Source organism: Pelophylax lessonae, assembly GCF_965119305.1.
Source record: "Pelophylax lessonae genome assembly, chromosome: 3".
Taxonomy (NCBI): domain Eukaryota; kingdom Metazoa; phylum Chordata; class Amphibia; order Anura; family Ranidae; genus Pelophylax; species Pelophylax lessonae.
The window spans coordinates 90,031,106-90,042,259 of NC_138770.1; the positions used below are offsets into that span (position 1 = coordinate 90,031,106).

General features: G+C 43.7%; 1 protein-coding gene across 1 annotated transcript in view; it reads right to left on the minus strand.

Annotated features, from left to right (window-relative positions):
* The window catches only part of LOC309548878 (cysteine-rich secretory protein 2-like), a 146,564-nt gene that overhangs the window by 58,675 nt on the left and 76,735 nt on the right, over nucleotides 1-11,154 (minus strand). The window contains exon 5 of the mRNA XM_082248808.1: nucleotides 5,900-6,045. Coding sequence (XP_082104934.1) covers nucleotides 5,900-6,045 — 146 coding nt within the window. The remainder of the gene's footprint in view (nucleotides 1-5,899; nucleotides 6,046-11,154) is intronic.

Sequence of the window (11,154 nt, forward strand, 5' to 3'; positions counted from 1 at the left end):
GGAACCTAATAGTCTTTTTAGTTAGGTCAGAAAATCATACAAAAAATACCACCTTTAAAATGATTGCATGCTAATTTGATTGTTAGTACACAGCTCTTGTCCAAAATTATCCAAAGGGACAAACAGAAAAAAATTTCTCATAGGATACCAAATCAGACAATTTTCATTTAATCGGTACAGTTTTTGTCTGAAAATACAACACAAATACAATACATTACATCGCTTTCGAATTTTTATTCTGTCATACAAAAATTTTTGTAACTTTAGTAACCTCTTCATTTTCGATATGGAGATTGGCATGCAAAAAAAAAAAAAAGTTGATATTTGGTAGGTGTAGGCACACATTCCTGTTCATATCTGGGGATAGGTTGCAAAGGAAACTGACTTTGCATTGTGGAGGAATTGAGAAGTGCACAACAGAAAAATTTGATTAGCTTTCCTTCAGATCTGTTTGTTAAGTTAATAATTGTGCTTCGTCATATTCATTATGTTAGAATTATTCGCTTTTCAGGATTCGTTTCATATATAATTATTTTTAAAGCAATTCGAAATTCAAACTATTTTTTTTTTCTTAAATAGATTTGAAATTCAAACTATTTTTTTATTTTCAAATTGATTCAAAATTATTATATTCTATTCTAAGCTATTCTATTCCATTCTTTCCTATCTCATTCCAATCTATTCTATTTTTTTATATTATTTTCTATTCTTTATATTTTTATTCTATTCTCTTCTATCCTATTCTATTCTACTCTGTTCTTTTCTTTTCTATTTTGTTTTATTTCAATCTATTCTATTCTTTTATTTTTTATTCTATTGTATTCTTTTATATTCTATTCCAATCTATTATATGTGACCTTAGAATAAGCAGCCCAAGTAGGAATCATCATCTTAATTCACTTTTATATCTTACTGTATTTATTGCTATATGTTTCCATTTCAAGTTTGTTTTCAAATTCAGTTTTGAAAATGAATTAATTTTACAATTGAAATTCATTTTCTAATTGGAATTTGGATAATTTGTTTTGTTATAATTTATATTGGATTTGTTGAATTTCATTACTATTGTGATTCGGAAATTCAGGAAACATCCAAACAACAAAAATGTTGTCCGAATTTCGATTCATAACAAAACGAATTGCACATATCGAGTGGGGGATGAGAAGTTGCACGGGTCCTTGTTATCTACAGAATTTCAGCTGGTTCCATTTGAGTATTCGGGAGCAATGAGCAGTTAGGATGTGCTATCAGAGGGTGCTTTCCTTCCTTACCAATTCACCTACCTGCCATGTCCTCCATAGTGAATTTACTGCTGGTGAGGATCAGGAGTATGTCAGGGGCATTCGTCTCTGATAATGTCTTTCAAGCTCTTTGCTTTAATTAGAATGCTCCTTTTTTCAGGCCGCCTTCACACTGTGCATGTTACTACAACACGCAATAATACACCATGTTCATGTTAGAGCGTTGTCATTTTGAATGGCAGCCCAACACACTAAGGGCTTGTTTACACGAATGGCACTCTCTACAGCCCCTCTGCAGTCAGCTGCTTTTCAGAAGACAGTAGAGCAGTGGCTGCTAGATATTCAGGAGGCGATTCTTCCACCTCCTGAAAGCCCAGTTTTATTTTTCGCCACAGCGGGCTTTTTTTTTAAATACCACCAAGTGTTTGGCTTGCAGTTGCAGCATGGCCCTATTCACTTGAATAGGTTATGTTTGTCGGCAATGCTGCCTGCCAAACGTGACCTGTTATATACCATGGCTCAACTGCCTAATTTACCACCCCCAGCTGCCTGTATAAACAAGACCTAAAGCCAGTGCTGTATCTTGGCCTAGGCCGACAAGGCCCAGGCCTAGGGCGGCACTTTGCAGGGGGGCAGCAAAAAAGCTGCACCCAGCACGAAAAAAAACAGCCTCCTCCCAGTTCCCGCATGAAAAGGGTCCCCGCTGGCTCGCGCTCACTGTTAGCATAGTGCCAGTCCTATGGGGCCAATTGGGCCAGAGGGCAGGGTCCAGGAGGCAAATCAGTCTGGCATCCCCATAAGCGGTCACACTTCTACCTGCCGGTATAATAATACTGTCCGGTGAGGACATTCGGACAGACTGCAGGTAGCCGACCACACTTAATACAACTGGCCTGATGGCCGCCAATGCTAATGAATGTGGCACTGCAGCCTAATGCTCCGCCTACCCTCCTCCGCCCTCAGGTATGGCAGGCATCATGTTAATAATATAATTTCATTTCTTTAAACATCCTTGTCCTTGAGTGAGCATATTGAATTGCATAATATACAATTAAGACTTTTAATTGTATATGATTGCAATAATATTGTGGACCTGCTCACCTCATATGTCCAATCGCAATATGTCACTGGATTAGTAAGATTACTCCAATCTTATAAGATATTTGGACTTGTGTTTGCTGCCACTGATTATTTCACTTATTTGTATGACTATGGACTTCCTATTTATTATACAAATAAGTGAAATAATCCTATGATTACAATCAGTGGCAGCAAACACAAGTCCAAATATCTTAAAAGAAATGAGTAATCTTACTAATCCAGTCACATAAGGCTGTACTAATGGGCACTGATAAGGCTGCACTGATGGCCACTGATGAGGTGGCACTGATACGCTTAACTAATGGGGCTACACTGATAAGGCAGCACTGGTATGCTGCACTGATGGGCACTGATATGCTGCACTGATGGGCACTGATATGCTGCACTGATGGGTACTAATATGCTGCTCTGATTTCCACTGATGGGGCAGCAATGGTGGGTACTGATAAACTGCACTGATGGTGCCCAAAAATGAGACTGCACTGATAAGGCAGCAATGATAAGCTTCAATGATGGGGCTTCACTAATATGCTGCCCTGATATGTTGCACTGATGGGCACTAATAGGCTGCACTGATGGCCACTGATGAGGTGGCACTGATGGAGCTGCACTGATAAGGCAGCACTTATGGGCACTGATATGATGCACTGATAGGCTGCACAGGTGGCCACTGATGGGCTGCACTGGTGGCCACTGATAGGCTACACTGGTGGCCACTGATGGGGTGTACTGATGGCCACTGATGAGGCCGCACTGATATGCTGCAATGATGAGGCTGCAGTTGATAGGCAGTAATGAGACTGCACTGATGGGCACTAATGAGGCTGAAATTAAGGGAACTGATGAGGCTACACTGATGGGCACTAATAGACTGTGGTTGTGGTCTGTGGTTTACAGAGGACAGGGCGGGTCAGGAAGGGGTGTGGTATTTACAGGAAGGGGTGGGTTATATTTAAATTAGGGAGTGCACAAGTTTAGTTAGGCCTATGGCAGCACAAACCCTAAATACACCACTGCCTAAAGCAATACATCAGCACACTGTAATGCACAGTAATGTACTACCAATGGTTACTGTGCGTGTGCGGTATATTGCCAGAAAGGGTCAGGTGCGGTTTGGGGTATGCATTGCCCAGTACATTGATGACATAACGTGTTAATGCTCGTGCAGTAAGACACTGAAAAGTTGTGAAGCCTTAAGAAGAGGTTGGTGTCCACTATTAACCCCTCCAATTTACTGAAACACACTAAGTGCACCACTATTATCCTCAGATTCTGCTATGTGCACACTACCAGTGTTGCTATCAGCTCCATCCCTGCCCCCACTCTCCCCATAGAATCTCAGACTTGTTGACTTCTTAAAGTTCCCAGGTATGAGGATATGTACATTACTGTATATTGTCAAAAGTATTTGGGTGCCTGCACAATGAACTTTAACCACTTCCCACCCGCCCTATAGCAGATTGACGGCGGGAATGTGGTTACATTATCCTGACCGGACATCATATGACAGCGGCAGGATAATGTGCTCTGCGCGCCCCCCGGGGGCGCACAGAGCGGCGATCGGTGATGCGGCGTGTCACACTGACACACCGCATCTCCGATCTCGGTAAAGAGCCTACTAACGTCAGGCTCTTTACCATGTGACCAGCCGTGTCCAATCACGGCTGGTCACATAGTACACAGGCATAGTACGTAGGCTCTTTACCATGTGACCAGCCGTGTCCAATCACGGCTGGTCACATAGTACACAGGAAGAGCCGTTGATCGGCTTTCCTCAGTACGTGCCTGATCTGCGGCTCTCCTGACGGTGGGGGGGTCTGCACTAGTAATCAGATCATTGATTACCAGTGCAGACCCTCGAGGGGGTGCCACTAGAACCACCAGGGATGCCCACACATGACCCCAGGGATGTCCACTATGGCCACCAGGGATGGCAATCAGGGCTCAGGGAGCCCACCAGTGCCCTCCCCATCAGTGCTGCCCACCAGTGCCCATCATTGCCATCTATCAGTGCCGCCCACCAGTGCCCATTATTGCCCACCAGTGCCACCTATCAGTACCCATTAGTGCCCATCAGTGCCTCCCATCAGTGCCGATCAGTGCCCAACAGTGCTGCCTATCAGTGCCCATTAGTGCCCATCACTGCCCATCAGTGCCACCTATTAGTGCCCATCAATTATGCCTATCAGTGCCCAGCAGTGCCGCCTATCAGTGCCCACCAATGCTGCATATCAATGCTACTTATCAGTGCCCATCAGTGCCGCCTATCAGTGCCACCCCATCAGTGCCACCCCATCAGTGCCTCCTCATCAGTGCCTGTCAGTGCAGCCTCATCAGTGCTCATCAGTGCAGGAAAAAACTTATTTATTTACAAAATTGTATAACATAAACAAAAAACATTTTTTTTCTCAAACTTTTCGGTCATTTTTTTTTTTGTTTAGCAAAAAAGAAAAAACCTTGTGGTGATAAAATACCACCAAAAGAAAGCTCTATTTGTGGGGGGAAAATGACATAAATTTGGTGTAGGTACAGTGTTGCATGACCGTGCAATTGTCATTCAAAGTGCAACAGTGCTAAAAGCTGAAAATTGGCCTGGGTGTGAAGGGGGGAAAGTGCCCTGTATTGAAGTGGTTAATGGCATCCCAGTCTTAGTCTGTAGGGTTCAATATTAAGTTGGCCACCCTTTGCAACTATCACAGCTTCAACTCCTCCGGGAAGGCTGTCCACAAGGTTTGGGAGGTGTCTATGGGAATTTTTCACCACTATTCCAGAAGCATATACGTGAGGTTAGGCACTGATGTTGGACAAGAAGGCCTAGCTTGCAGTTTCCGCTCTAGTTCATCCCAAAGGTGTTCTGTCGGGTTGAGGTGCAGGCCAGTCAAGTTCTTCCACCCTAATCTCACTCATCCATGTCTTTATGGACCTTGCTTTGTGCACTGGTCCAAATCATTTGGTGGAGGGGGGATTATGGCATGGGGTTGTTTTTCAGGGGTTGTGCTTGGCCCCTTAGTTCCAGTGAAGGGAACTCCTAAGGTGTCAGCATACCAAGACCTTGTGGACAATTTCATGCTCCCAAATTTTGTGGGAACAGTTTGGGGATGGCCCCTTCCTGTTCCAACATGACTACCTTCCAGTTCATAAAGCAAGGTCCATAAAGACATGGATGAGTGAGTTGTGGGTGAAGGATCTTGAACGGCCTGTGCAGAGTCCTGATAGAACACCTTTGGGATGAATTAGAGCGGAGACTGGGAGCCAGGACTTCTCGTCCAACATCAGTGCTTGACCTCACATATGCGCTTCTGGAAGAATGGTCAAACATTCCCATAGACACACACCTTAACCTTGTGGACAGCCTTTCCAGAAGACTTAAAGCTGCTATAGCTGCAAAGGGTGGGCCCACTCAATATTGAACCCTAAGGAATAAGACTGGGATGCCATGAAAGCTCATGTGCATGTAAAGGCAGGCGTCCCAATACTTATGACAATATAGTGTATATCAAATTTTAGTTTTGAACGCATCATTCCACAGCAGCCAGTTCATGAAATGTAGACAATACCTGGGTGTAATGACCAACCGGTTTGACTAAAGATTTTGCTCCTTCGCCATATATATAATCTTCCTTCTCAGAATCAAAAATCTCAAGAACTTTTTCCCAGCTCAATGGAATACCCGCGAAGAATAAATTTTCTCCACATGTTAAATCTAAATTTAAAAAAATGATGCAATGAATACATTACAAATGCTTTTAAAGGCTTCATCAGGACTGGCAAAATCTGTTTTTTTTTTTTTCACATGGATGTGCATTTCTGCAAATCGCCTAAGACTGCTTTCTACATTTTTTTTTTACTTTTTTCCCTAAAGGTAGCAGTAACAAATCCTCAGTCACACAGATACCCTCCTGGAAAGCAACATCACCATTGCCATGAGAGCATCATCTTACACATGCGCCATATGAAATGACACTCATTTGCTGGTAAGATCTTTGGGGAAGAGTATTTTTATTTTACTGTAACAGATGCATGTAATACCATATGGTCCCAGGGCCGGATTAAGAGCATCATGGGCTTGGTGCTGAGGATTTTGAAGAGCCTTAAGGGCTGTGCCTTGGCATGCACCCAGAGGAGGAAGGGTGCAGCCATGCATGCCTAATTCAACATGGGATGCTGTCTCTGAAGCCCATAAACACATCCATGCATCGGCAACTGTCCCTCCTTGTCCGGCCTTCGTGCTGTGTGGGGAGGTTCTGAGGGAGCTGCCTGGGGAAGCGAGCATAGAAGCCAGACTTCTGTGTTTACAAGTGACAGAAGAGCGGTAACAGTGAATATGGCCAACCCGGGGCCTATATTAAGGTAGGGGCCTGGAGCTGCAGCTCCAATAGCCCCTACGTTAATCTGGCCCTGTATGGTCCATGTGCAAGATGAAACATATGGTGTCAGTAAACACCAAAAAAGTCTCTTGGACATAGGTAAATATACAGTATTTATTTTATCCCTTTACATATTACTGGTAGTTTAACCACTTTGCCACTGAGTACCGTAGTACTACTGCGGCAAAGTGGCTCGTTATCGTCTGACGACGTAGACCTACGTCGTCAGACACTCCCCCTTGTGGGCGGCGCTGCGCGCCTCCGGAGGCTCGCTCCCGCTGTGTTCAGTCACAGCGGGAGTCGGGCCAGGGGAGGAGCAGCGGCGATCGCCGCTGCTCTGCCCCGATCGTCGGGGATCTAGTGTGGAGATCCGCCTGCCTGTGTAAACACAAGCGGGCGGATCTCCCAAGTGACAGGGAGTGACAGATCGGAGTGTTCAGCATAGCTGAACACTCCGATCTGTCCCTGGCTCACACAGTCACCTCCCCCCCACACGTCAGTAAGCACCAGGCATACCTTAACCCCTCCCTCTCCAATAAAATTAACCCCTTCCCTGCCAGTGTCATTTTTACAGTAACAGTGCATATATATAGCACTGATTACTGCAGTAATGTCACTGGTACCCCCAAAAGTGTCAAAAATGTCAGTCAAGGGTCCTATCTGTCCGCCGCAATGTCGCAGTCCCGCAAAAAAAATCGCAGATCGCCGCCATTACGCGTTAAAAAAAAAAACACCAAAAATGACATAAATCTTTCCCTTTGTTAGTAAACGCAATAACTTTTGCGCAAACCAATCAAAATACGCTTATTGTGAATTTTTTTTACCAAACATAGGTAGCAGAAAACAAATTGGCCAAAAATTTTAAAAAATTTTGATTTTTACATTTTTTTGGGGGGAATTTCATGTAAAAAAATTTGAAAAATATTGTTGTTTTTTCAAAATGTACGCTCTTTTTTTGTTTATAGCGCAAAAAGTAAAAATCGCACAGGTGATCAAATACCACCAAAAGAAAGCTCTGTTTGTGGGAAAAAAAGGACGTAAATTTCGTTTGGGTATGGGGGTCGCACGACCGCGCAATTGTCAGTTAAAGTCGCACAGCGCCGAATCGCAAAAAGTGGCCCAGACGTAAGACAGCAAAATGCTCTAGTGGTAAAGTGGTTAATAGAGGAGTGGGGGGGGGGGGGTCCTCTTTAGTGACCCAGCTACAACTACTGTACTTTTAATACTTTTTTTCAGATATAAATTTTTATTCAGGAATTTCCAAAATACATACATTAACATTCAGAGTGAAATTTACATCTCTAATTAATAGTTAATCTAGCCTTCATCTTACACTTTTTACATCCTATATTCCTTCTCTTTTTTCCCCTTTTTCTTTCCCCTCCCTCTCCTCCCCCTCCCCCTTTCCCTCCCACCCTCAACCCAAATACAAACAAAAGAAGAGAACCCCCCCCCCCCCCAAATTACTTACTTATCCACGGCCAATAGTCAAAGATGTTTATAATCTCTTCAAGGCTACTTTTATCCTATTGTAAGTTGCTTCCCTTCTTCAGAGACTATAAACTGATTTCCATGCATCCCATAATTTATTATGCTTTCCCTGTCTATTCTGAGAAGTTGCAATTAACTCTTCCATTCTCCTTATTTCCTCTACTCTGTTTATCCATTCCATTAGTCGAGGGGGTTGTGATTTTTTCCAGTTACTCGGGATACATGCCTTGGCTGCATTCACCAGATATGGGACAATCGAGTTTTCATATCTCCCTATCGGGATATCTGATAAATGCAGCAAGAAGAGAGCCGGCTTTTCCTCTATTCTACTTTCGGTAAATTTCTGGCTTATATCTTTTACTCTCCCCCAGAATGGTTTTACTTCTGTACAGGTCCAGAGGATATGGATCAACGTGCCTACTTCTTTTTTACATCTCCAACAATTATTAGATTCTCTTGGGTACCAATTATGTAATTTCTCAGGCGTGATGTACCATCTCGTTATAAACTTATAGTTCATCTCTTGAATTTTGGTACATCTAGATGGTTTAAAGGCCAGTCTTACTATCCTCTGTACCTGTTCGTCTGTCAACTCACACTCCAAATCCCTTTCCCATTTTCCCACCCACGGGAATTTAGATTGCTCCTCTGAATTTTTCAGTAAGTCATAAGAAGTCGATAGTATGTGTGGTAAATTTCCTGGTTCTATACAATACTTTTCAAATTTTGTTAATGCTCTACCGTACCTATCTGGGTTCTGTATTGAAACCAGGAAGTGATGTAATTGCACTGCTTGCCAAAAAGGCAGGCTATATTATCCGTTTCTTTCCAGCAATTGACTGATTGAGGGCCAATTATTTTGTATCAGGAATGACGAGGCTTGTTCCTGTTTCTTTTCCCTTAAGGTTGTGAACCGTCTGGCATCTAAACCCGGAGTAAACTGTGGATTCCCCAGTATTGGAAATAAAGGGGATTCCTTCTTTGTTAATTTACTATATATGTTTGGATGTGTACATATATACGTAGTGTGTTTCCTATTATTGGGTGGTGTTTCAGTTCCTTGGGCAGCAATTGAAAGCACCATATCACCCTCTTTAGGTCTATCTCTGTTTGAGTCTGTTCAATTTGTATCCACAGTTTATTTTCCGAGTGATGCCACCAATCCAATATCCTACTCACATGTGCTGCATGATAGTATGCTGGAATATCCGGCAGAGCTAGCCCTCCTTTTTTTTTTGATAGAGTTAAAGTTCTACGTGCTATGCGCGGTCTTTTATGGGCCCATATATATTTCACAAAGAGAGAGTGCATTGCCTTAAAAAAAACGCTCGGTATCTTAACCGGTAGTGCACGAACCAAGTACAAATTTTTGGCAGCACTATCATTTTCAATAAATTGCATTTACCGAACCAAGAATGTATCCCGCCATGCCATTGTTTAAGAAGCCTCCTAGTCGTTGCCAATAGAGGTAGAAAATTAAGATCATAGACCTGTATTAACTTCGCTGGTATATAAGTCCCCAGGTATTTCACTGCATCATCCTTCCATCTGAAGCCAAAACTAGTTTTCAGTAAATTCACTTGGGCCGCGGGTAGCCCCACGCCCATTGCCTCTGATTTTCCATAGTTGATTTTTAGGTAAGACATAGTATTACATTTTTTGAACTCCTGTAGTAGGTTTGGCAGCCAGATACCTGGGTTGGTCAGAGAGAATAACAAGTCATCTGCATAAGCAGCTACTTTATATTGCTTCTCCTTTACCTTTATACCTTCAATGTCTGGGTTTAATCTAATTCTGCACAGAAAAGGTTCCACCGTCAAGGCAAACAAAAGGGGTGACAGGGGGCATCCCTGTCTGGTGCCGTTTCTTATTGGGAATGCTTCCGATAATAAACCATTGGCCTTCACCCTACTTTTAAAACTTTTAACATAAGGACACTTACAGTACCTGTCCAGGGATCCAGCGATGTCGGCACCCTAGTTGATTCTTCAATCGGCTTTGGGTGCAGGCGCCGGCGCCGGGATCTTAGGTAAGTGATACTAGCAGTGAAGCCTTCTGGCTTTACGGCCGCTTTTCTACTACGTATGCGCAAGCCACGCTGCGCAATGTGAATGGGCACCCAGTCTTCTGGAACCTGTGTGTGTCCTAGAAGGCTGCAGGAGCCAAACAACCTCACAGATGGCAACAATGTCAAAACTAGGTACCCGCTCCCCCCAAATGTGGCAATGGATGGGGGGGATACACCAAGCAGAACTTCCACTTTTGAGTGAAGTTCTGCTTTAACCACTTGCCGACTAGCTGCCGCAGTTATATGGCAGCAGGTCGGCAGATACCCACGAATCGCCATACCTGTACGGCGGTCCTAAGGGTGTGTGCGTGTCCACTCGCCAGCTGGGAAGCTGATCCACGGGGCAAGGGGCACCCGCGATCGCTCCCCTTGAAGAGAGAACAGCATTTTTCTGTCTGGAATTAATACAGAGTTCCTGTGTCCCTCCTATTTAGGAACACAGGTCTCTGTGTTGATTTCGCAAGCCCATCCACCTCACAGTTAAAAACACCCCCTAGGCTCACATTTAACCCTTTGATCGCCCCTGGGTTAACCCCTTCCCTGCCAGTGTCATTACTACAGTAACAGTGCATATTTTTAGCACTGATAACTGTAGTAGTAGGATATCCCCCTGAGGAAGACACGTGATCCCTGTGTCGTCACGCGTAGGGGAGGGGCAAGGACGGATGGAGCGATACACTATTGTCTAGGTGAGGCTGTCAGCTATCGGCGCACGCTGTGGAGACCGGTGGCGCTGTGCAGTCTCTCCCACTATACCACCACGATTTCCACCATTTACTTGATGCTATTGTCCAAGTGCATGTGTTGCACCTACAAATGTGAGTGAGATTTATCCACCTTTATTTAATAAAAGCTGATTGTTTAAGGATTTCATACACTATTGCAA